Source organism: Protopterus annectens, chromosome 9.part0, assembly GCF_019279795.1.
Source record: "Protopterus annectens isolate FY-2018-M chromosome 9.part0, PAN1.0, whole genome shotgun sequence".
Classification (NCBI taxonomy): Eukaryota; Metazoa; Chordata; order Ceratodontiformes; family Protopteridae; genus Protopterus; species Protopterus annectens.
In genome coordinates this window covers 203,713,258-203,740,238 of record NC_056743.1, presented here as the reverse complement: position 1 = coordinate 203,740,238, position 26,981 = coordinate 203,713,258, and the positions used below count along the sequence as shown (strand labels likewise).

Genomic DNA, 26,981 nt, shown 5'->3' with positions numbered 1-26,981 from the left:
TGAACCTCAGCACTGAAATAAATAGGACATGCTGGAGGGACAGATTCATAACCCAGAGGCTCCCTTCACTCTGGAATAAAATCCCAATCCAGGTTAGGCAGAGTCCCTCATTGACTCTCTTCAAGAGGAATCTTGAGTGGATGGGAGATCACAGGTTTACCCCGGGTATCACTTCTGTGTCACTGTTAGACAGAAGCACAGTATACTAACCTCGAAAAAGGGCATAGCAAAATTCATTTAAAATGGGTAGCGAAAGCCAAACACACTCTGGGGCTAGGCTTATAAATGCCCTAGGGCAGATAGCCTAGTATGAACCTATACCCGGCTCGGCCTCATATCCTCACACATGCTGTTTTGAGATGCTGCCATTCTTCAGCTCCACCCATTTCCTCTTCTTCCTGAGGTGCTAGAGCCCTGAATTTTCCTTGAACTCTTGTGCTTTTGCTCTGGTCAACTTCCATGCCTTCATCCTAAACTCTGTTTATCTTAAGAGTCTTCTCTGACCACTGCTTGCAGCTAATTATGTCCACCAGCAGATTATGCTGCAGACAGTTTCACTGGGAGAACTTTGCAATCTCTGCATCTACCTCAGTGTCTTTCCTTTTTAGGAGCAAGTCCAAATAAGTTGCGTGTTGGTCACACTTGTATGCATTTTTGTGACCCGTCTTTCTTGGAGAACCTTGTGTTGGTCATCAGCAAGCCAACAGCCAGACAGAAGTCTAGAATGATCTCTCTCCTGCCTTTATTCTTGTGACCCTACCCATGTGGACCCAGACAGTCTCGTATTCTGTTTGCCCAAATATGAGCATGTTATCTTGCTTTATCTAATAAATTCTGCAACTGCTACTTGAATGCACTTTCTGGCAGCTAACCACCCCGAACTACCAATCTTAAGAGCCCTCCGCTTTAAAATGGCTTCTAAACCCTTCTTTTCCATAGACAGACCCAGTTTTAGCAATTCATAAGCTTGACATAGACTAAGTAGCCACATAATTATTGCCCATGTTTTATTCTAAATTCTGACTGCCAGACTTATCCTCTTGGGAGTTAACTGCATTAAAGAATTTGGAAGCATGCCAGGTGACTGAAAACTCTTATTCTCAAGAACAGATCGATCAAAGTAATTTGCACCAGAACTTTTACTTAAAGTGGAGTTTTATTTCTTCTCCACTGCTGTGCGACCTTGAACTAAGTATATGTAAGTTTGGGAGTGTCCCTCCAATTGAGGGAGCAGAGGTTGCTCACCAGCAAAAATGTTCACTGAACTGTTTTGACTGCCTGCCCCCCCCCCCTCCCCATCAATTGGCTCTCAGTGAAATAGTTGTTAATCTACTGACATGAAATACATGAATTCATCACAGTGTTAATGGGGCCTTGCTCTCCAGACTGCATACAGCATAAGCAAGTTGGGGACAATGGATAGTGAGTTACGGGGTGCAGGATCAAGATCAGTGGCATCAGTGATCCTTGGCAGTGATGGGAAATGACAAAAGGTCTCTGATCAATTTGTTCTTTTATTCAGAGTTGCTAAGCCAACAGGTTTTCCTACCAAAATGTACAAAGTTACTAAACCAAAGTTAAACATTAAACAAGACGGATACAAATCAATATTCATTTTTTTTGCTACTGATAGCTAAAACATTTTAAGATGGTTGAGATTTCCTACTGCCTTTCCAAATAGTTTGGTAGTAGAATAGAAATAAAGGAAACTATATCAAAATCTATCAATGATGGCCCTCACACTATACTTCGATATTCTCCTAAGTAATTTTTACATGGAGGATTTCCCAAATGCATCTCCATACACTCCACATAAACAGAATACAATGTCTTGTAAACAGGTTGAGACCGGCTGAATGTTCTCACATTAAAGTAACTGGAGCACATACTTGTGCCTTAAACTGCCTTCATTATGGGATGAGGCACAGAACCTCTGCTGCTTAACATCTGGGGAGGGATTAAGTACTGCTCTCTATAAGAATTAAGACCCGACTATCTGGGTCGAGGAGGTCCCACAGCGCTGTAAAGTTATTACAAAAATGGTGTCTCATTTATGGCATCACCCAGTGGGTTACCTAAATAAACTGGAGAATATACACCAAAACGAAAGATAGTGCCTGGACCCAAAGCAACTATTCACAAGATATCCAATAAAAAACGCCAAACTTTTAAAAATCTATCACTTTAATGGCATAAAAACAATAAAAAATGGGTGCTTTTGTTTAAAACAGTGTTAAACTTCATCAGACATAGTATTGCACACATTTTCTCTTTAAATACCTGCTACTTGCATTTGATTGGTTGTGGTCCTGCTTACTTCAACACCACAAGGTCCTGTATTAAAGTTAGTGTCATTATTACATATAGTAATGTTATTACTGTTTTTCAAAAGCCTATTACTTTACACAGAACTGTATTAAACTAAATAAGCCAAATGTATTGGCTTTAAACTATTTTCTTTCTCTCCAATGCGTTTAACTTTAGAACTGGGGTAACTGAACTACGATCATGGACACCTGGCCAGCTGTCAGCTTGCAAAAGCACTTGCTATTTCAACTCAACTCTAAACCTCCCCATGCCTTTTTGTCATCAATACAAACTTGATCAATGGCTATGAACTTGAATTGGTGTCCTGCTCGGTCACTAATATGCTTAGCGAAAGCGTTGTTTAAATTATTCTTTCTAATAGAATATTCATGTTCGTAAATTCTCTGGCAAAACCACCTTTCTGTTTTGCCAATATAGACTACTGAGCATGCATCACAGATAGCAATATACACCACTGCTTTTGATTTACAATTGTATTTCCCTTTTATTTGATGTGTTTTATTTCTTGCAGTAAAACTGTCTCCTATCTTTGTTTTGTGGCACCAAGTGCATTCTCCATATTTAGTCATACCATGCATGCCATTGAAATTTTATTGTCCTGTATTCATTAATAAATCCTTAAAGTTTATCCCCTTCCGGTACACTGTAGTAGGTCTTTCTCCTACATAGTTCCTAACACAAGGGTCTTCTAATAAAATGGACCAGTTTTTCTCAAATATCCAGTTCAAACTTCTAGAATTTTCACAGTAAGTGATAATCAGGGCTTTAGAAAAATCCTGGCTATTAGCTGAGTGCAACTCCTGTGCTGGCTGACCCTCAAGGACATGGAAATCATCTCCTAAAAGCATATTCACATTCATCAAAGCACAGGTACCAAGTGGAGATAATGAAGCACAAGACGAACCACGAGCCAAAAGTGGAAGTAACAGCAGTTTATTCAACACATTGGGTCATGGTTCGTCTTGTGCTCGGTTATCTCCACTTGGTACCTGTGCTTTGGTGCTTTGGTTTCCTGGTCCTTTCAGGTACCTAGCCTCATTGTGTTTGAATATTCACATTCATGTTGACATCCTGGCTACTAATTCAACCCATCCCGTTCCTACTGATGCATGCTCAGTATTCCATACTGGCAAAATGGAAAGGTGGTTTTGTCAGAGAATTTACCAGCATGAATATGCTATTAGAAAGAATAATATAAACAATGCTTTGGCTAAGCATATTAGTGAGCAAGCAGTACACCAATTCAAGTTCATGTTCATTGATCAAGTTTGTATTGATGACAAGAAGGCATTGGGGGTTTATTTAGAGTTAAGAGTAGAAATGGCAAGTGCGTCTGCAATCAGACAGCTGGCCAGGTATCAATGATCGTAGTTCAATTACCCCAGTTCTAAAATTAAAGGCATTGGAGAGAAAGAAAATAGTTTAAAGCCAATACATTTGGCTTATTCAGTTTGATACAATTCTGTATAAAGTAACACGCTTTTAAAAAACAGTAATAACATTACTATATGTAATAATGACACTAACTTTAAAACAGGACCTTGTGGTGTTAAAGTAAGCAGGAGCACAACCAATCAAATGCAAGTAGCAGGTATTTAAAAAGGGAATGTGTTCAATACTATATCTGATGAAGTTTAACACTGTTTTAAACGAAAGTGCTCATTTTTTATTGTTTTTATGCCATTAAAGTGTTTGAATTTTAAAAGTTTGGCATTTTTTACTGGATATCTTGTGAATAACTGCTTTGGGTCCAGGCATCAGCTTTCGTTTTGGTGTATTTGGTTTGTTTTTGTGGATTTTGTTGTTTTGTGCATCATGGCTACAGGCAGTAACCAGGACCCTTCTCAGCCACTCACTCAAATAGATGTTGAAGGAATGGAGAAAAGTATTGGTAATTTAACTGCTCACATTATGCAGCTTACTCAAAGGATGGACTATTTATACCAGCGAATTGGCGTCCCAGTGGAAGTTAATTCAAATTTGGCACGCAATTCCAACAGAGGAAATGTTACCACAGACTTCTATTTAACACCAAAATGTCTTGGAGCCGGGGACAGTTCCAACACTACAAATCTTTTCCCAGTTACACAAACTAGAGGAGCTGCACAGTTTTGCTTGGAAGCTAACGGGCCTACAGGAGCAGGCATACTCAACCAGTAGAATGCAGATGGTCATACTTATGGAGTAAGGAAAGAAGCCCCCAGGTTGAACGACTGGTTGGGAGCCACTTTCACGTTTACCCCTGGTCAGAGATTAACCGTTCCAACTATAGATGGTAAGCTAATCGACTTTGACAGTAAAGTAATGAAATGTAAAAAATTACAGCTTGAAAACGCCTACCTTAGGGAATGTATTAAACTCAAAATCATTCCCAAAGGTTTGCGCTTATGGCATTTTCTGACTGGGCTGGTCAACAACTCGTCCCTTCAAATAGAATTATTAAAAATGTTTGATAGATTTGGAACGGAACTTTTGGAACTATTAATTAAATACAATGACAAAGACATTGAAGCTCTTTCTAACAAATTATCTGGTTTGGATAGTGCTACAAGAGAAGATGCATCTTATAAGCAAATGAAATATGAACTTTTGCGTATTTATAACAGTATTGCTCAACGTTTAGAAAAGCTAAAAGCTGGGAAAATTAATAAAATTATTTGAGATCTAAATTACTATGTCAATGGCTATGCATATCCGAAACCTCCTGGCTCCCAATATAGAAACAGGGGTAATAACAGAAATGGTGCACCAAGTATTTATGATGCACATAATGGGACTACCAACAACACAGAGAAGAACAGGCAGTTTTTGTTTATAATAAGGAATACCCCGAATTGAGGAGGTCTGAAAGAATTAGAAATAGGAATAATTCTGATAACAGGCAACAGCAGCAGGCAGGGTTTCAAGGAGCAGTGTTTCTTGGAGCGAGGCCCAAGAACAAGAACTGGAGAACATGAATTTGCTTTTTTACAATGAGCCATTGGCTTTGGCCATTAATAAGACCTAAGAACTTGAGGCAACAATCCAACTGCATAATGACATCCTGGGTGGGGAAGGAAACATTGCGACTAACAAATGTACAATAGTGTTAAATGAAGAAAAAGACTTTAAAGTGTATACTTTTTCTGAAGTATGCATTGAAAATGTGGCTAATTTATTATCCAAAGGTATGACATTTGTTCCCACCAAGTTGGCTAATTTCACTAATACTATCATAGATTTGAAATTGTATTTAAGAAAATTGAATTTTTTATTACATCAGGATAGTATGTACATCAGTGGGAACAATAGGTATAGTATCAGTTCCACTTATAACCCACCCCTCAATCCCCAGTTAGTTACTTATGAAAAAATTTGCCAAATGGATTTGAAAAATCTGTACATCCATAGAAGAAAAGTGAGAGGTAATAACAGGAATTTAAGTAGACAAGAACAAGACTCCCTAAAATTATTACAGGCAGAGAAAGTCAGAATAATGAAACCGGATAAAGGAGGAGAGGCTGTTGTTATGGGGTGTACAGATGTATAGCAGTAAAATGAATGAGATTCTAAATATTGATACTTATGAAGAGTTTTCACTAAATGAATTAAATGGGGCATACAGGAGAATTACCAGCCAGCTGAAAAATATTTTCTTAGAGAAAAGGATAGATCTCAATTTATATAATTATTTAAACATTACGATACCAGGCGGCCGCGGTAGTGCAGTAGTTAGCGTTGCCGACTCACAGCAAGAGGTTCTCTGGTTCGATCATCGACTGGGGTGCTTTCTGTGCACAGTCTACATGTCCTCCCTGTGGTCACATGGGTTTCCTCCGGGTGCTCCGGTTTCCTCCCACATCCCAACGACATGCTGAAGGTGGATTAGACACACTAAATTGGCCCTAGGCGTGAGTGTGTGCGTGTGTGTGCCTTCTGTGGAAGGTTGGACGCAGGGATAGCAACTCAACACCGTAAAACTCCACCGCCAATCCTGAGCGGACAGGTGCTTTACTGTGGTGACTCCTAACTGGGAAAAGCCGAAAGAAGAAGATTTAAACATTACGATACCAAGAGTTTCGGTTTTCTTTGGAATCCCCAAGATCCACAAAAGTACTGACAATCCCTCCATGCAGCCATTTGTGGATGGAAGAGATTCCATAACTTCAGCATGTGCTAAATACTTAGACTATGAACTTAAAGGGTTAAAAAATGAAAAGTCAGATTTGCAGAGACTCATGGTCCTTTTTAGAATTCATGAATGGAACTGAATACGACCAGAAAGATATAATGGCAACTACTGATGTGTGCGACTTGTGCACAGTCATTCCTCAACTAATAGGACTTGAATGGGTAAATGAGATGTTACTTGAACAGGGAATTTTCCATGAGAAAAGTAACCTTATTATGAAACTGTTAGAGTTAGTTCTCAGCAATAATTTTGTTTATTTTTTTAATAAATATGGCCTGCAGAAAAGAGGAATTACCATGGGGTCCCCTTGTGGGGGAACATATGCAAACATAGTCATGGCCCATTGGGAAAGACATTATATTTTTAACACCAAGTTCAATAATTATATTAGAACATATTACAGGTTCCAGGATGACATTAGTTTGATATGGAAAGGTTCTGAATAGTCTCTTGAAGAATTTTTAAGATATATTAATAGTATGACTAGTTTTTTGCACTTTACTTGGAATATTAATCTCAACTATATGGACTACTTGGATGTCCATTTAGTCAAAGACGAGGTTAATGAGAGATATATAGCCACAATGCATAGAAAGGAAACATATATTCCAACGGTTTCCTACATTACAGCAGCTCATACCTAGAACACTAAAAGAGATATGTCGTTAAAGGACAGTTGGTGAGAGCTGCTTACATGGTGACTAGGCAAGAAGATTTTCTAGAGGAATGTGGGACCTTATGCTCAATGTTTTTGAAGAGGGCGTATCCAAGCAACCTGACTGATGAGCTAGTGCAGGAGGTAATTGGTTCATAGGTAAGTACTAGGCTATCTGCCCAAGGGCATTTATAAGCCTAGCCAGTGTGTGTCGGCTTTCACTGCCCCATTGATTAGTTAACTGAGGCTCTGTCAAGAAGAGCCAATGACGTGATCCCAGGGGTGTATTTTCTGTTACCCATCCACTCGTCAAGGTTTCCCTTGAAGAGTGTTAGTGAGGGGGGCTCTGCCTAATGTAGTTAGGAATTTTGTTAGAAAAGTTTTTCACTGTGGTTTCCTTAGTTGGAGGTGGTGGTGTGGACATCCAGAGTGATTAGTTTATGGTCTGATCTAACCAGTGACGGGTTGACCTCCGGTGTGCAACACCTGTCACCAATGTTGGTGATGACCAGGTCCAATATGTTTTCACCTCTGGTAGGGGAGTTTACCAGCTGATCCAGGGCATTTGAGTTTATAAATTCCAGGAAGCGCTGGACCTGGGAGTTTGTACTTGAGTAGTTTTCCCAGTTAACGGTAGGGTAATTGAAATCCCCCAATATCAGGGTGTTCGGTAGGACCTTCATGTTTTCCAGTATCTCCAGAAAGGTGGAGTGGTGGTCCTGGGTCATGGAGGATGATCTGTAGCAGGCCACAATTTGCATTGTAGATTTGCATGATGTTAGTTGCACATGGATGATCTCGGAGGTATCATGCTGCTCCACTAACCTGGAGGTGTAGGTATCCTTGATGAATATGGATACACCCCCTCCTTTTGTGTTTCGGTCCATGTTCTGTGACCGAACTGTGTGGTATGAGTAGTAGCCCGATAGTGCTGGGGTGTTCTGTGGAGCCTTGAACTAGGTTTCAGTTACTGCACAGATGTCGACGTACTCCATACTGAGGAGTGCTTCGAGCGCGTGCATTTTGAGATTTAAACTCCTGACGTTGAGTAGCATAACCCTCATGTTTTTATTTGTGCTGTTTATGAAGGTGGGTTTGACTTTTGAGCCTTGCCTGAAAAAGGCACTATGGGGGCAGCAAGAGCCTTGGCCAGTATTCGAAAGCCTAGGGGTGACAGGTGCAAGTCATCTCTTGCGAAGCAACGAGGCTTGTCGAGCATGTCGTCCCAGGCTGACAGACACTGGATCCCCTTTGAATGACACCAGAAGCTTAGCCAATTGTTGAAATTGATTGTTTTTTCTTTATACTGCGGTATCATTCTTGGTGAGGGCAGGATGCTTACTCAGGGTCAGGGTTATACCCACCTAGGCTACATGATCACAGAGCTCTTTCATGCCTCTTATCATTTGTCCAGGGAGGTATGTCTCAGGTCATTCACACCAATATTAACAATGACAGAGTCATATTTGTACTTGTTCTGGAGTGACCCGAGTGCTTGCGTTATGTGGCGGATTCTGGCTTCCGACAGCCAGCTAACAGTAACCTTCTCCTTGTCCAGCCTAGTGAGTAGGACGTCAGTGTGCCTGACTATAGAGTCGCCTGTTACTAGTGTGTTAGGTATGTTATTTTGCCTTAAGGGCTGTGATTGTGCGGCACACTGATTTTGTGTTTTGTGTGTTGTCTGGTTTGTGACGGGAGGTGCAGGTTTTTTGGGTGTCTGCTTTGGAGGTCTTTGATGCTTTTGCAGGTTTTTATTTAGAGCCTCCAAGTATGACTTCATGTATTTATGTGTATTTTTTGCCAGAGCTGGTTTAGTATGTTTAAGTGAGGCTGGAGGTGTGGTGCAAGTGTTAACCTTCTCCTCATGACTGCCTGTTCCAGTCTTGGGTGGAGCGAGCTTAGCCTCCAAATTAGCTATATAACTGCATCTCTCGCATATGTTAATGTTTTGTGGTAGGAGGAGAGGGTTGTCTGTGTACATGAGGCAACAAAAGAGAAAGAAACTACTTTAGACCCATCCTCAATAGTAGGAACGGGATGGGTAGAATTAGTAGCCAGGATATTAACATGAATGTGAATATGTTTTAGGGGATGATTTCCCTGTTCTTGAGGGTCAACAAGCACAGGAGTTGTACCCAGCTATTAGCCAGGATTTTTCTAAAGCCCTGATTATCACTTACAGTGAAGATTGTAGAAGTTTGAAATGGATATTTGAGAAAAACTGGTCCATTATGTTAGAAGACCCTTGTGTTAAGATGTATGTAGGTGAAAGACCTACTATAGTGTACCGGAAGGGGATGAACTTTAAGGACTTATATTAAGGCATACAGGGCAAGAAAATTTCAATGTCATGCATGGTATGACTAAATGTGGAGCATGTACTTGGTGCCACAAAATAAAGATAGGGGACATGTTTTATTTCTTGCAGTAAAACTATCAAATAAAATGGAAATACAATTGTAAATCAAATGCAGTAGTGTATATTGCTATCTGTGATGCATGCTCAGTATTCTATATTAGCAAAACGGAAAGGCGGTTTTGCCAGAAAATTTATGAGCATGAATATGCTATTAGAAAGAATAATTTAAACAACGCTTTGGCTAAGCATATTAGTGACCGAGCAGGACACCAATTCAAGTTCATAATCACTGATCAAGTTTGTACTGATGGCAAGAAGGCTTGGGGGGGGGGGGGCGTATTTAAAGTTAAAAGAGTTGAAGTGGCAAGTGAGTTTGCAAGCTGACAGCTGGCCAGGTATCAATGATCATAGTTCAATTACCCCAGTTCTAAAGTTAAAGGCACTGCAGAGAAAGAAAATAGTTTAAAGCCAATAAATTTGGCTTATTTAGTTTAATACAATTCTGTATAAAGTAATAAGCTTTTGAGAAACAGTAATAAACATTATATGTAATAATGATATTAACTTTAAAACAGGACCTTGCGGTGTTGAAGTAAGCAGGAGTACAACCAATCAAATGCAAGTAGCAGGTATTTAAAGAGGAAATGTGTTCAATACAGTCTGATGAAGTTTAACACGGTTTTAAACGAACACGCTCATTTTTTATTGTTTTTACGCCATTAAAGCGTTTGAATTTTAAAAGTTTGGCTGTTTTTATTGGATATCTTGTGAATAGTTGCTTTGGGTCCAGGCACCAGCTTCTGTTTTGGTGTATTTGGTTTGTTTTTGTGGATTTTGTTGTTTTAAACTGGAGAATATGCAAGTTTTACAGTTATGCCCAGTTTAAAAGAATAACGTGATACTTAACATTTCCAAACTACATGAATTCAACTTTTAAGTTGTAAAAGATAAATGAAGTATATGCAGATACCAGTCTGGGGTTCCTTTATTGCTTTAGTTCCCCGGGCTATTTTAACAGCTTTGAAAAAAAATGTTACTGTATTAGTACCATGTGCAATCTTCTTGCCTTTGAAAATTTAGAATTCAGCATCTCACCTACATTTTGAAACATACTGCAAGCATACTACATAGGTATAAAGGGATGTTTTAACTGTATACCTAAAGGTTTATGTTTTAGATAACCACACTGTGTGCATACTTCACAAATTTAAAGGTATGCTGCAAACATACCCTCCCCAGGATTTAGAGTTTGCTGCAAGCACACTCCAAATCTTTAAAAGCATGTTGTAAACATAACAGGCATAACGCAGTGATGCTAAAGTTTCTCAAAGATATCAAAGTATACTATAAGCATGCATAAGTTTAAAAGCATAAGGGCAATTGCCACAGGTCTAAAGACCATGTTGTAAAGTGTATGCTATGGGCATGGGCAGCCCACAGTTTTACAGTGTTTTAAAAGCATACTGCAAGCACACAACTTAGACACAGAAGTTGCTTCAATTATACTCTGTAGCTATAGATTTAGTTTGATTTTCTTGCTGACCTTTACATACTGTGAATCAGGACTACAACTCTGCAAAGTCAAAAAGGGCAGCACAATGGAAGAGTGTACAGTATTACCCTCCAAAGTGTAGAAATGAGGTAATGAATGCACACTCACGTGTCATTAGCCAGCAATTCGTTGAGTATTTTTTCTGCGGTCTTCTCAGGAGACTGAAGCTGCCAAAGAGCACTTTCCATCAAGAATGCCATTTCCATGCTAATGGCTTCATTAATGAGTCGAAGACACTGTACAAGGGAGAGAATATCCTGAGCAGTATCTGGGTCTGTGAACAAAGCAGAACATTCCATTAATAAAAAAAAAAATCTGCAGAGATGCTTTAATCTATTTTAGAAATTAATTTTGTATAACTTAGGAGGTCAACACACATTTTAGACAACTCACACACTAGCAAATTTATCATCAGCAGAAATGTATCGTTTTTGGTGGGGGTGGGACACATTAGCAGAAACTGTCCGATGACTTCCTATTCTTGTGCTTCCTTGCCCTATTTATTCATGTATCAGGGACACAGATTTAGAAGCCCATTCCCTCGTCGGTGAAGACATAGTTGTGTGTTAGATCAGCAAGCTGCCCCAGTCTTGAACAGACTGTCCCCTACCCCAATCCCTTCAGCAGCTTCTATTACTTAACTGTTGCTCTCTGGAGATGCATGCATGCTACTATGCAGGCAAAACCTCCCAGATAAGTGGTGTACCTTTATGCAGCATGGGTACACACTATGCTCCTTGCTGGAGGTGATTCTTGCAGTCCCTGCAGATGTTAACCAATGCAGTGAGAGTTGACCTGCCTCCATCCTCCAAAAAAGGTTAAGACCACTGCCTGCTGCTCACTCCTAACCTCTTCCTCAAAGACACATGCTGCTAGCAGAGAGTATATTTTCTTGTGCAGAATCACGGCTTTACCCCTGTGCACCTCAAGACCAGACTGGAAAAATGCTTCTAGTCTAACCTACTCTGTTCATTAGCTCACCCAAATGAAAAGAATGGAGATTTGCTTTAACCAACAGTTTCTCTCTCATTTCTAATAAGAACTTATTATTGTCTATCCCATGCATTCCTGAGCACCATTGTTTTATTTGTTGGTTTTCCCTGTCTAATCTTTTGTCTCCAGCACTTCACATAGGCACAATTCCAGACCTTTTTAAAGTACAAAGGGAGATGCTTATAGTTTTTCTAATTATCCTCATAAGGGGGGGTTGTCATGAATAACAGGTATGCCAGTCTATCATGACATGGAAGGTGGGTCTTTAACAGAAAGCCCCTCTTCATTTAGTGTCAACTTCGTTAGCATTCAAGATGCTTCAAATATGGGACAATCCTTTTATCACTGTCTGGACAGTTTTAGCTAGTCTTCTTACCACTTGATATGCTGACATACGCTACTGGATATGCCAGTGCCAACAATGTAACTTACAAGGACCCCTCACAGAAACCAAACTTGAAATGGAATATTACCTTATTTTAATTGCATTTCTGTCTCTGCCCTGCACTCATTCAAATGGCAGAAAACACTTGCATTCATGCACCCAGCTACAACAAATGCAAGCATCACTATGCTACACTCAAATTAAACAATCTACTTGTTACACCTACAGCTATATTCTTTTACAAAGTATTACGTGATGGCTACTGTCCACCACTCCCTCAGCAGACTGCAGTTTTGAAAAAAAGAAGTTATGACTCACCATAAAGTTCCATCTGTGTTGGCCATTTTCATTCTTCCTCAACTAATGGGTTTGGATCCGATCCTCAGATCAGACTCAGCCACTTTCTAAAGATTCTAGGATCTAAATCTCCTGCCTTACCCATAATGCTCCTGACCACTACAAAACCTCATATCTCATTTGCCATTCTTCAAGACAGTCGGGATTACAATAGCTCAAGCCCCTTAGGAGTTTTTGTGAGTGAAAACTTCTTGTTAAATCTTTCTATAGCTATTCTCCTTTTTGTTAGTTAGCTTACCCCTTACCTTCTTTAACTCTTTTCTACCAAGTTTTTGGTATTTTTTGTATCATCACTGCTGGCAGTCTGTTCTTACCTCTATACCTTTAGATAATTTCTTTGTACTGCTATTGATTGCAGTTAGTGTTCTCTCTCCCATTTTTTATATTTAAGACAAAAAATAATCTTTCTTTCCTTGCTTATTTTCCAGTTTGTGTTTTTTCTAGAATGTCTGATAAGCCAACTGGATTTTGTACTTCCTGTGGGCATAAAATCCACAACTCTGATACCCACAGGGAGTGCTTTTATTGTTTGGGGCCAGCATATCTGGACACCTCTTGTTCCATATGTGAGGCCTTTAATGCTAGAGCGATTAGCGACAGGAGGAATAAGCTAATTTTGAAAGACCTCCTTCCCACTTAATTTTCATCTTCAGGGGCTCAAACCCCCCTCCGAGAAACTGAAGGAATCCAGAAAGCACCATAAATACAACCATGTAACATTTACAAACTGACTTCTAGTTTATTATGCAGCAGTTAAGATCCTACATTGCTGTGAAATATGCTTACATACTATTATGTATTTATAAAGAAGTAACCAAACAAAAACACCACAAACTGTTTGAAACAAAATTAGGAAAAGCAATACAGCTCACGGATGTCCCAGTCCCCCCCGGGACCATTTATTTAGCACTTTCGTTTGCTTTACAGCTTGACTTCCTCAGAATACAAACCATCATGACATAACTTGCATTTAAATACACAACCCCTATCACATGACATTAAGACTCACTTTGTTCTCTTAAAAGCGTATAACATATAAAAAATAGGTTACATAAAAATGAATATAGTGCATTAGACAAAACGTATTAAATACATTAAAGAAATGTTTGCATATAGAATATATCATAAACAAGGAAAGGGAGACATTACAAAAATAATAATTTCAGTCATTTTTGGGGAAAAAAAACTGGGACATCCGTGAGCTGCATTGCTTTTCCTAATTTCGTTTATTTATAAAGAAGTTTAAATCCTCTGCATTGTGCATTTAAGCATTCATAACATTATTCTTGTAAATGTCATTTAATGTTACACCTATTTGCCTTCACCCTGGCCTATATTTTGTACATGTAAATATGTCAAATGCCTTATTGGCAGTACTGTTTTTCTCTTGTATTCCTAAATACATTCCTTACTTGTTACTGTGGCCTAAGTTTTGGATGAAAAGGATCCTGGACCAGTTCATTTACCTGGTCCACAGTATAAATAAAACAAATCAACTCCATCTCCTTCTACCTGCCCCAGAGGATGTGAGAAGGTATAACCTTTACTCCTTCTACCCTCTACTGCTTGAGCTACTCTAACAGCATTATATTTCAGGTCACTAGCAATGCAGGGAGACGCACTACTCCTGTAACACTGAATATGTACAATTCCAGCACTACTTATAACATTACTTCTTCCTACAGGTCCTTCCAAACATGAATATTCCATAGTATTATGAAATACTCCTCAAATTTCACTGAAAGCTCCACAATGAATTATAGTGTCTTCTTGATCTTGAGTACTTTTTTATGCTGCTAACTTCCCTCCTTGCTGATCTCCAGTAACTATCTCTCCACAACATCCTTTTAGCCATATCTGTTCCATTACCAAGCCCTAGAATTTTGGAGTAGCAGAACCCATCACAGTACAGGGCTAGCAGATGTTCACTATCCATGTGAAGGCAGACATGCAGTCAATCCAACCGCAGCCTCTGTCTCACCTGTAAAGCACCTGCAGTTCATGAAAGAATTCTGCTGACTCTAGTCTACCCAAAATTTACCTTCTGCAGTTCCTTCAATCTCCATCAGAAGTTGTGATGCAGTGTCCAACATAAACAACCCCAAATGAGAGACCCAGTTACCAAATCATCTCCAATCTTTCTTCCTACTGGTAACTACCTATTTTACTGGCAGGCAGGCATACACAGCCACTGCAAAAACGAATGAAACATCTTTAACATTGGTGACGGTTATGAAATATTTAAAACATTCTTAGCATGCATCCATCTGCCTTCTGTCCTCATAGTTATGCAGACTGCAACATTTTTGTGTTTCAGAGGACAGCAATAAAGTCCTAAATAAAATGACTGCTGGGCCAGAAGAGTAACCTTCCTAGGCAATTTCACTCTCTCAGCTGGTGGGATGAAAAATACATCAGGGCCCTCCCCACTCTTAAAGAAGCCTCTGCTTCTTTCTGGGAGTGAATTATGCCTAAAGAGAAAGAAAACGTTAGGGCAATAAGGGGTTCATAAGTATCTTTCTCAGGGATGAGCGTCTTTCCTTTTCAACAGATTTTTTCATCTGAGGAGGCTAGCAAAAAAAAAAAATTGTATATATATTTGTATATATATATATGTGTATTATATATATATATATATATATATATATATATATATATATATGAGAGAGAGAGAGCAGAAATGTATGCAATGAGATGTATATATACGTATATATATTTTTGAATTAAAGATAATCACAATGAACTACTTAAGCTCCTTCTTAACAGATGAAAGACTCAACCCACTGCATCCTGTGCAAGCACATATTTAAAACTACCATCCACACACACACAGTATTGCTGAAGTCAAAAAAGTACAGTTGTGTACACTTACCATAAATGTAGATGTTAGAGTGTATTCACTGTTGCAGTCATCACTTGTGGGTTATCCCTGCTGGGTAGCCCTCGACCACCCCTAATACCACAGTAAAGGTTTCCCTCCTGTGTTGGCTGGTCTGTGAGTGTGGCTTATGTTAGGTCATCAGGGGTATAAAGGGAGACAGCTGAAGCCATTACATCAGTTTTTCTTGCCCCCAAAGGATAGCAGCCCCAGATAAGATATATACATTAGGCAAGAAACGGAGAAGGTGGGAGGGAAACAGGACTGCAACAGTAAATACACTTGAACATCTACATTTGTGGTAAGTGTATACAACTGTACTATGTTCTTCATGTTTCACTGTAGTAGTCATCACTTGTGGGAAGCATCCCAAAGCTGAGGAAGTGGGTGGAGGAAAGCTGTACAAATTACAGGGATGCTAGCATGCCCTGCAGCACTGCAGATGCAAATCCTGCCCTGGGTTTTGGCAAATGTAGTTAGCTGGTAGTGCTTGGTGAAAGTGTGTACAGATGTCCAGGTAGCAGCTTCCAGAATTTCCTCGGTAGGAACCCCCTCAGAAAGGCTGTGGAGGTAGAGGCTGCTCTTGTGGAATGGGATCTGATGGTTTTTGAAGGACCCTTTCCATGGAAGGAGTAGCAGAAATGTATGCAATGAGATATCCATTTGGAAATGGTCTGCTTAATAATGGGTTTCCCCTCTGCCCCAGGGGTGAAGGAAACCAGGAGCTGGTCAGTTTTCCTGATTGATTTGGTCCTGTCAAGGTAAAATCTCAACTGTCTGTGCACATCTAAAATATGCAGAATTCTCTCCCCTCTATTTGTTGGTTTAGAAAAGGAAGTAGGTATGTGTATGGCCTGGTTAAGGGTTACATCAGAGACCACCTTAGGCATAAAGGAGGGGTTGGTTCTTAGAGACCCTGTCCGCACAGCTGAAGTGCCCAGTGGCCATAAGAGCCTGGAACTCAGATACCCTCCTAGGATAAGTGATGGCTAGCAAAAGGGCAGTTTTCCAAGAGAGTTATTTGAGATCTGCTGAGGAAACTGGCTCGAAAGGGGGGTAGAAGTCACCTTTTCCAGGACAAAGTTTAGATCCCAAGCTGGTGCAGGTGGCCTTCTATTTGGTCTGATGTGAGCCACGCCTCTGAGGAACTGTTTCAAGAGGTGCTGAGAGAATAAAGGCTGATTCGCCTGGACATAGGCTGAGATAGCCGAAGCATGAATACTGATAGAGGAGTAAGACATGCCAGGCAGTCCAGAACCAGGGGTAAAAAGGCTGTAGTGCTGGAAGTGCCCCTGTTGGAATGCCAGCAGGTGAATCATATAGAGGAATAAGATTTCTGGTGATGGATCTATGAGCCTCCTTAATGTCTAACACCCGACTGCTGAGGACTGAGGAGCTATCTGCCTTTGAGGAATCAGCCATGCTGTTAGCTTGAGTGTGGCCAGGCCTGGATGTAGAAACTTCCCTCCCTATTGTGTAAGAAGGTCTGTGGTGGACGGCAGGGGAAAGGGAGGATGCAGGGTCATGCTGAGGAGCACTGAGTACCAGTGCTGCCTTCGCCAGTCTGGGGCAATCAGGATAGCCCTTGGTGCTTCCTCTCTGATCTTGAGTAGTACCCTGGGTATCAGAGGAAGTGGGGAAAAGGCATACACAAACAGGCTGCCCCAGTGGAAGAAGAGGGTGTCCACTCTCCAGGCTTTTGGGTGAAAACTGTCTTGAGCATAATTTGGTCATTTGACAGTTCTGGTAGCTTGCGGAAACGTCTCTGTCTGGTTCTCCCCAGATGCAACTGATCTGTAATAACGTCTCCCTGTGCAATTGCCACTCGTGGGGATCCATGATCTGTCTAGTGATCTGCCAAGGTGCTTTGCTTACCTGGAAGGTATTAGCTATGAGATGCAGTCCCAGACTAGAGGCAGACTGCCAGATTTCCACGGGAAGGCGACAAAGGGGGTAAGAATGAGTGCCTCCACCCATTTGTTGATGCACCACATGACAGTAGTGTCATCTGTCCTGATTAAGAGTACCCCGGGTGACAGACGCTTTATAAGGTTAGGATAGTTCTGTGCACCACTAGCATCTCTTTCAGATTGATGTGGAGACCTAGAACCTCCTGTTCCCAAAAGACCTGGGTTTGCAGAGTTACTGCGTGAGCTCCCCAGGCAATGTCTGAGGCATCCATGGTCAAGGTTTGCTTGTGTGGCTGAAGGACAAAGGGAAGGCCCTTGTTCAGGAAGCAAGCCTAAGCCCACCAGAGGAGCTCCTTCCATAAGTAAGGAATTAGTGAGAGTTGGTGCTCCAGAGACTTAGTGTTGGCACCAGAGGTTCCTTAGGTACCACTGCAGTTTCCTCATATGCAATCTTGCAAGGGGTGCCAGCCGGATGCAGGAAACCATGTAACCTTGAGCTTGCATTATTATTTTCCTGGCTGTGAGGTGGATCTTGTGTGCCAGCTGTTGGAAGTAAAACTGAAGAAAGGTGTACTTCTGGGGGGCATTTGCATGGATGTGTCGAGTAGGGTGCCTAGGAAGGTAATCCTTTGAGTGGGTAGTAGCTGGGACTTCTCCAGGTTGATGGAGAATCTCAGTGAGCTCAGTAGGTCCTGTAGGAGCTTTTCCTTGGTTTCTGCCTGAATGAGGCAGTTATCAAGGTAGGGGTAAATGTGTATGGCGCTCTGCCTGCAGTAAGCAATGACTGGAGCCAAGAACTTTGTAAAGACTCTAGAAGCACTGGATAAGTAAAAGGGCAGTGCAGAGAACTAAAAGTGCTGGGACCCTGCTCTGAACCTTAGGTATCTCCTGCAGGACTGTCTGATAGGGATATGCAGATAGGCATCCTTCACATCTAGGGTCACTAGCCAGGCTTGTGGCAGGAGCATGGGTAGTAGATTTTGTAGTGTTAACATTTTGAATTTGGGAACCAGAAGGGACAGATTTGGGGTAAAGAGGTCAAGGATAGGGCACCATGCGCCCTCCTTATTGGTGACCAGAAATAGTAGAGTAAAATCTTTTCCCAGTCTGTTCCTTGGGCAGGGGTTCTATAATGCCCTGGGCATAAAGCTTTTGGATCTGACAAATAGCTTCTACTGTCTGGTCTGCAGGGACGTCTGGGCAACCTGACCTCCTTGTTTTTTTCTTTGAAATAGAATCTGTACCCTCTGGCAATAATTTTCAGGAGTCATGGATCTGAGGTGATGGCCTGTCAGTTTTCTAGGAAGAGGGAGAGTCTTCCTCCTAGCTTGTCTGGAGACCTGGGGGGCAGGGAGGGTAGGGAGTCACTGAGTTCCTGGTGAAGGTAGTGGGCTTAGAACTCCCTTGCCTTGGAGCAGCAGAGGACCACTGTCTAGTTCTTTGTTGGCTGTGTCCGTGGCCTACGGGGTTCTGTCTTTGCGTCCCTTTCTCTGTACTGGCTTTGCTTCCGAGGGAAAGGACCAGTGCTTAGTAGGGAAGTTTCTGCTAAACCTGGGTGGTTGCACCTGCAAAAAGTCCTTGATAGTCTGCATGGACTTGGCTTTGTCCTCCATTTTCTTGATGACATCCTCAGCCTTGGTGCCAAACAACTGCTCCTTATCCAAAGAGGCATCTAAAAGTTTGGATTTTACCTAGCCAGGCAAAGGTTTCGCCCTTAACCAGGCGTGCCTTCTGATAACTGATCCTGTAGTTGCAGCCCTGGCAGTGGCTTCTAAGGCATCAAAACCACAATGCAAGGAGTGCTTTTCTACCTGACAGCTAGAGTGTATGAGGTCTGTTAATTCTCTGGAAGTGCTACTGTCAGGTATGGCAGATATTTTCTGTTTAATCAATTTCAACACACACAGCTGAAATTTTATCATATGAAATTGGCAATTTAATGCCCTCACAGATAAAGTGGCTGAGGTGTAAACCTTTTTACCTATCCTGTCTAAAGCTCTGCTTTCCTTGTCAGCTGGGATGGGGTTTTTAGAAGAGCTAGCCCTAGCTTCTTTAGGGCCTTGAGTAATTACTTCACAGTCTGCAGTACATGGTGGGTGATCTATAGCAAGCTACAATTTCAACTGCAGTTTTGCCCGTTGTTAGTTGCATGTGGATCATCTCTGAGGCATTGTGCTGTGCCACTAACCTAGAGGTGTTGGTATCCTTGATGAATATGGATACGCCCCAGCCTTTTATATTTCGTTCCAGGTTCTGTGGCCAAAATGTATGGTACGAGTTGTAGCCTGGTAGTGCTGGGGTGCTCTCTGAAGCCTTAAACCAGGTTTTTGTTACTGCACATATATCTATTTTCTCCATACAGAGGAGTGCTTCGAGTGCATGCATTTTGAAGTTTAGACTTCTGGCACTGAGTAGCATTACCCTCAGTTTTTTTGTTATTTGTGCTATTTATGGTGGTGGGTTGTCTTTTTAGCCTTGCCTAAAAAAGGCACTATGGGGATGGCAAGAGCCTTGGCCAGTATTCAAAAGCCTAAGGGTGACAGGTGCAAGACGTCTCTAGCGAAGCAGCGTGGCTTGTCGAACATGTCATCCCAGGCAGACAGACACTGGATCCCCTTTGAATGACACCAGAAACTTAGCCAATTGTTGAAATTGATAGCTTTTTCTTTATACCGTGGTATCATTCTTGGTGACGGCAAGATGCTACTCAGGGTCAGGGTCATACCGGCCTGGGCTATGTGATCAGAGCACTCTTCCATGTCTCTTCATGTAGTTCCAGGGAGGTACGTCTCTTGTCATTCACACCAACATGGACAATGACAGAGTCGCACTTGTACTTGTTCTGGAGTGACCGGATTGCTTGTGTTATGTGGAGGATCCTGGCACCTGACAGGCAGGTAACAGTAACCTTCTCCTTATTCAGCCTAGTGAGTGGGACATCAGTGTGCCTGACTATAGAGTCACCTATTACTAGTATGTTGGGTATGTTATTTTGCCTTAAGGGCTGTGATTGCATGGCGCACTGGTTTTGTGAAGTATGTGTTTCATGATTTGTGTTGGGGGGGGGGGGGTGGAGGTTGCTTGGATGTCTGCTTTGGAGGTCTCTGTTGCTTTTGCAGATTTTTATTTAGAGCCTCCGAGTATGTTTTCGTGTATTTATGTGTTTGTTTTTCCGGTGCTGGTTCAATGGGTCTATGTGAGACTGGTGGTGTGATGCAAGTATTTCCCTTCTCCTCTTGACTATCTCATCCAGCCTTGGGATGAGAGAGCTTAGCCTCCAGTTTGGCTGTATAACTGCATCTCTCACATGTATTAGTGTTTGGTGGTAGGAAGAGAGGGTCGTCTGTATACATGAGGCAGTTGTAACATTGCCTCAAAATGCCCACATTCACCAGTTGGACTGGAGAGTACGACTGAAACTGCCCTTTGCACATGCCTAGATAGGTACAGTCAACTGTTTCATTGAATGTCTGGTAAGGTCGAATAAAGAGCCTTGTCCTTCTGTACAGTATAGGAGGGTCTAGTGCTAAGGTTTATAAGTGCTTGCTATGAGTTTTGAGCAAGTGCTGGGCTGAGAAATGAATGGCTTGAGTGCTTAAGTTGAAAGTTTGCCTAGTTCCAAGGGAAAAATTGAAGAGGAGACTTTGTGGTGCCGGGAACAGTTATACCCTAGCTAACCAACGCTGCCCAGCGGGCAAAACATTTAGTTATGTACTCACCATAACTTCAGATGTTTGGGATCCATCTCGCCTACATTCTGACTGATGGGTTCGGAGCCGATCCCTCGGCTCCGACTCGGCACGCTTATGCCAAAGAGCGAAGTCTCTTATTGGCTGAGCTTACTATATCCCAGGATGCACCACTACCAGTCCCCCAGATCTAGTTTGTCCGCATACATGCACACACGCATGCACTGCTTATATAACATCGACAGATGATACAAGATAAAAACAGTAGAACTCAAACCGTTCAATCTCTTCTGATCTCCAAGGCAGGGGAAGGAGGGTGGGTATTAGGAATGTAGGCGAGATGGATCCCAAACATCTGAAGTTATGGTGAGTACATAACTAAAGATGTTATGTGATCCTATCTCGCCTACATTCTGACTGATGGGACAGCGTCCCTAGCACCTAAATCCTGGGTGGCTCACTGGAAAACACTCCTGAGTACCGTGGAACCAAATGATGCTCGCCCTTTAGATGCCACATCCAATTTATAGTGGGAAATGAAAGTGTGCGGGTTGGACCAAGTAGCCGCAGCACAAATCTCAGAAATAGCGAGCTTGGAATGAAATGCAATAGAGGTAGCCATAGCTCTAGTAGAGTGAGCTTTGACAGATGTTGTAAGTTGCTTATTTGAAGAGGAATAAGCCTGAGTTATGCAATCTCTAATCCATTTGGCAATAGTAGCTTTAGTGATGGTTTTACCCAGTTTATTATCTGAAAAGGACACAAACAATTGATCTGTTTTTCAAATTTGATGAGTCCTGTCTAGATAGAAGCGCAATTGCCTGTGAACATCCAGTGTATGCAAGGTGTATTCCGCTTTGTTTGAAAATTTTGGAAAGAAAACTGGTAGCTCTAGAGATTGTTGGAGACCGAGATTAGAACAAACTTTTGGAACAAAAGATGGATTAGGCCTAAGTGATACTCTATCCTTGTGAAAAATCAAGTACGGTGGTTTGATAGATAGGGCTTGAAGTTCTGAAACTCTTCTTGCAGAGGTAATTGCAATTAAGAAGGCAGTTTTCCAAGACAGATATTTCAACTCACATGTAGCAGCCGGTTCAAAAGGGGAAGATGTTAAGGCACGAAGTACCAAATCAAGATCCCACGGAGGCGCAGGATGAAAAACTGGGGGTCTTAAAAGCACAGCACCTTTCATGAAAGTTTTACATAATCTGCTGCTCATCAACGGTGGGTCTATGGATTCGTGAAATTTGGAGATAGCTGCTAGTTGGACTTTAATAGTAGAGACAGAAGATCCTTGATTAAACAAGGATGTTAAAAATTTCAAGACCTCTGGTATCGGGGCAGTAATAGGGTCTAAGCCTCTAAGTTGAGCCCAGATAGTAAACCTCTTCCACTTACTGTGATACAATTTCTTAGTGGTGGGTTTGTGGGCTGAAGATAAAATGTGAATAACTTCCGGGTCCAAGGTGTGATTTCTGACTAAAGTCGGAAGTGGAGGAGCCAAGCTGTTAATTTCGAAGTGTGAAGGGACTGGTGCTGTTGTCCCGACTGATGAACCAGAAGGTCTGGAGTTAGATCCAAAAACCAAGGACCGTCCAGAGTATATTTCTGTAGGTAGGGGAACCATACCTGACGAGGCCAGTACAGAGCAATTAGAATCATTGTGGACCCCAATTGGGAAGCTTTCTGGATGACTTTGGGGAGGAGTGGAACCGAGGGAAAGCATAAAGCAGTCCTGTTGGCCAAGGTTGGACTAGAGCATCCGTAGCTGCCTCCCCTTGACGCGGGGTCAAGGAAAAGAACCTTTTGCACTTCATGTTTTGTGGTGTTGCAAACAGGTCGCAGCACGGAATCCCCATCTTTTGAAAATCTGAGCTGCTACTGTTTCGTTCAGGGACCACTCGTGAGGAGAGAGAATAGTCCTGCTCAGTCTGTCTGCCAATACATTGGATTTTCCTGGAATGTGGGTCGCTACCAGGAAGCGGTTGGTAGCCACTGCCCATTCCCACACCCTCATGGCCTCTCTGCAAAGGGGGTAAGATCTCGTCCCTCCTTGTTTGTTTAGATACCAGACCACCGACATGTTGTCTGTGTGGATAGCGATAATGCCTTGAGGGAGAAACTTGTGGAGGGCTTGTAGGGACAGAAGTACAGCCCTCATTTCCAACACATTGATATGGAGAAATGTTTCGTTTGGAAGCCAAGAACCCTGAACTGACCTGCCCAGACAATGCCCCAACCCCGTCTGGGAGGCATCCGTTGTCAAGGTGGCCACCGGAGGGGGTATAACAAAAGGTCTTCCCTGATTCAGATTGGATGGCAGAAGCCACCAGCGGGGGTCCCGTTTGCACGTTTCTGTAATCAGTATGTGATGATTGAGGGGGAGATCCTGAAAAGACCATTGTGTCGATAACAGCCACTGAAGAATCCTCATGTGCAATCTTGCCAGAGGAACTAGGAGAACCGTGGCAGACATTGAACCTAAAAGTTGCAGGACCATCCTGGCTGGGGCTTTGGATCTTAGAAGCAGGGCTCGGGCTTGACCTTGTAATGTTTGTATCCTTTCGGTAGGAAGGAAGATTCGCATTAATTTTGAGTCTATCTCTGCTCCTATGAATCTTATACGCTGAGAAGGCAGCAAGACCGACTTTGACCAGTTGAATGTAATTCCCAGGGAAGCACCCAGGGAGATGGTGGCTTGTAGGTTCTCTAGTAGTAGATGCCTGGTGGTGGCAGTCAGGAGCCAGTCGTCCAGATAGGGAAACACTTGGAATCAGAGACTCCTCAGGTGAGCAAGTCACTACTGCCAAACACTTGGTGAACACCCTGGGGGCTGTGGTGAGACCAAAGGGCAGTGCACAAAATTGGAAATGACTGTCTCCCAGGCTGAAGCGCAGATACCTCCTGGACGCCTGATGTATCGGTATGTGATAATAGGCGTCCTTGAGATCTATGGAGCACATCCAAACATCTTTCTCCAACAATGGGAGAATGGATTGTAAAGTGACCATTCGGAATTTGGACTTCATGACGGACTGGTTTAGTTTGCTGAGATCCAAAATGGGTCTCAGGTCCCCTGTCTTTTGGCACTAAAAGAACCTTGAGTAATTTCCGGATCCGATCTGGTCTGTGGGGACCGGTTGGATGACTCCTTTTCTAGCAGCTTTGAAGCTTCTACGGCTGCAATTTCCCTTTGACTGGGTGGTGGGTCCGGGATTTTTGGACGGTGGGGGTGAGTGTGTGAAGGGAATGGTGTAACCTCCGGCAATAATCCGAAGCACCCATCTGTCCTGAGTAATAGACTCCCAGGCTTTTAGGTGCTTGGCAAAACGGCACCCGACTGGCTCCGGAGCAGCACAGCCGGGCAATCCCTCATGGAGTGTGGGAGGCTGAAAAGCCACAAAAGGACTCGCGGTCTCCAGTGTTGCGGGGGCCTCTGCCGCCTCTGGGACGGCGTCTCCCAGAAAAATTTCCCCATCCTCTGCCTCTGGAAGGGGAATCTTCCTGCTGTTGAGGAAAGAATTTCTGTGATTTGCGGAACCAAATCTTCCCTCCTCTTTTAGCCTTGGGATAAGGCCGAAAGGGAGTGGAATAACGTGCTCCTACGGCAGATAAAGTCTTTCCCTCTTGTTCACAGCGGGTAAGAGTGTCTTTTACCTTGGGTCCAAACAAAGAGGACCCATCAAAGGGAGCGTCGGCAAAGGAAGACTTGAAGGCCTCCGCGAAATTACACAAACGGAGCCAGGCTTGTCTCCGTAGAGCCACGCCTGTGCCTGCCGCTCTGCCCGCCCCTTCGGCCGCATATGAAATGAGCCTCATGGACGAGTTAGAAATCGAGGTGAGGATAGCCAACTGAGAGCTAACCGACTGGGCTAGCTGCTCAGGTAGGTTACCTGAGAGGGAGTCTGAGAGCTCCTTGACCAGATCCCTCTGTAGTCTGGTGAAATGTGCCAAATAATTCAGGGACCTCAGAGTAAAGGCCGCTGAAGTCAGGGTGCGCTTCCCGTACCGGTCCATGCTCCTAGACTCCTTATTAGGAGGATGGACGGACGTTGAAGCCTCTGCCACGTCCTGCTGGGTAGCAGATGCCACCACCATGGCATCTACAGCCACGCCTTTCGTTAAGAACTCCTTCTGGTGGGGCAGACAAAAATTTGTTAGGGCGAGAAGGCACTGGTTCCACAGTATCTGGATGTTCCCACGCCCTCCGACAAACCAAATCCAGGAGCTCGTCGAAGGGCGGAGACACCCAGGAGGCGGAGGGCTGAGCCCCGAAGGCCTTGAGAAACACCGACTCATCAGCGGAGGGGGGTTTGGAATTCCAGCTGCCTCGTTGCTTAAGGATCTCTAGAATGTCTGCAAATGAGACATCATCCGAGGACGACTTTGGGGACCCCTCCGCATCATCAAGATCAGTGTCCGATGTAAGAGACTCGTCGGGGGAGTCCACGTGCTTCCTCTTGCACGATCTCTTCCTTGGGGGCTCCTCCGAAGACAACTCCGAAGAACCCTCAGGAGGGGAACCCCCAGTGGGGGTAACCTCAGGCCCCGGGGCTCCGCTGCCTAGAGACAGGGGAACTGCCAAAGACCCAGTCTCCATGCCCAGGGAAGGTGCCGGTAAAGCCGTAGAGATGGCCGAAGAAGACTTGGCCAAGGCACTCCTCATAGCTCTGAAGGCCGGACCCCCAGAATCCTGGGAGGGTCCGGTCTCCGGAGCCATGATAGCAGACGGACGTCCCGCGGCCGAAGCACCGAGAGGGAGGCTTGGAACCGACAGCATTGGCCCCGAAACGTCACCCCCGGGTCCGGCCGAAGAAGTCCGTGTGCTAAACTCGGACCCGAAGGCCGGGGTTGGAGTAAGGGTCGGAGCCGACCCTAGGATCTCCACTGGCTCCATGAGCCCCGGCTCCGACGGAGCCGAAGCGGTCGGAGGAATGGCAATGGAATGGGCTATCGGCTCCGAAGCCAAGTGGGTCGGAGCCGAAACAAATTTCTGAAAAACTGGGGACTGGAACAGTCTTTGGAGCACCCTGTCTATGTCCGAATCTGACATCCTTGATGACCTGGAAGAGACCGAATGGGTCCGAGTAGGCCTCTCCAACGGCTCCAAGGGATTAGGGGACCGGCTCCGAATCGACTCGACAATTATCGGCGCCGAAGAAGTGTCCAAACCAATTTCCATCGGTGCCGAAGAGGGATCGGCGCCGAGGAGGAAGTGTCTGAGCGGACAACCTTCATCGGCTCCGAGATCAGTGGAGCCGATGAAGGTGACCCGCCTCTCGATGCCCCAGCCGTCGGCTCCGAACCCAGAGGAGTCGAGGCTGGAGGCATCGAGGCAGACCGTTCCCTCGGCTCCAAGTCCGTGGAGCCGAAGGAGAAGCCTGCCTATGTCTTTTGGTGGTCGGTTCCGACGGACTGGTCGGAGCCGACGCCCTTTTCCTTTTAGCAGGAGAAGGAGAGGAAGCTAATGCCTCTTCAAATGATGGTTTAATAAGGCCTTTTAGAATAAGTTTATTTTTCCTCTCTTGGAGGACCCTCGAGGAAAAAGCGTGACAGACGCTACAGGACTCCTGCAAATGTTTGGCGCCCAAACAGTACACACAGAGAGAGTGATCATCTGTGATCGACATTTTAAAACTGCACTTAGTGCACTTTTTAAACCCTGAAGGCCTAGGAGCCTGTGACATAATGGCAACCAAAT

The 26,981-nt window shown here is 43.4% G+C and overlaps 1 protein-coding gene across 1 annotated transcript in view; it reads right to left on the bottom strand.

Annotated features, from left to right (window-relative positions):
- Positions 1 to 26,981, bottom strand: part of NUP160 (nucleoporin 160) — a 1,498,284-nt gene that overhangs the window by 704,437 nt on the left and 766,866 nt on the right. Inside the window, exon 17 of the mRNA XM_044082750.1 lies at positions 11,174 to 11,339. Coding sequence (XP_043938685.1) covers positions 11,174 to 11,339 — 166 coding nt within the window. The remainder of the gene's footprint in view (positions 1 to 11,173; positions 11,340 to 26,981) is intronic.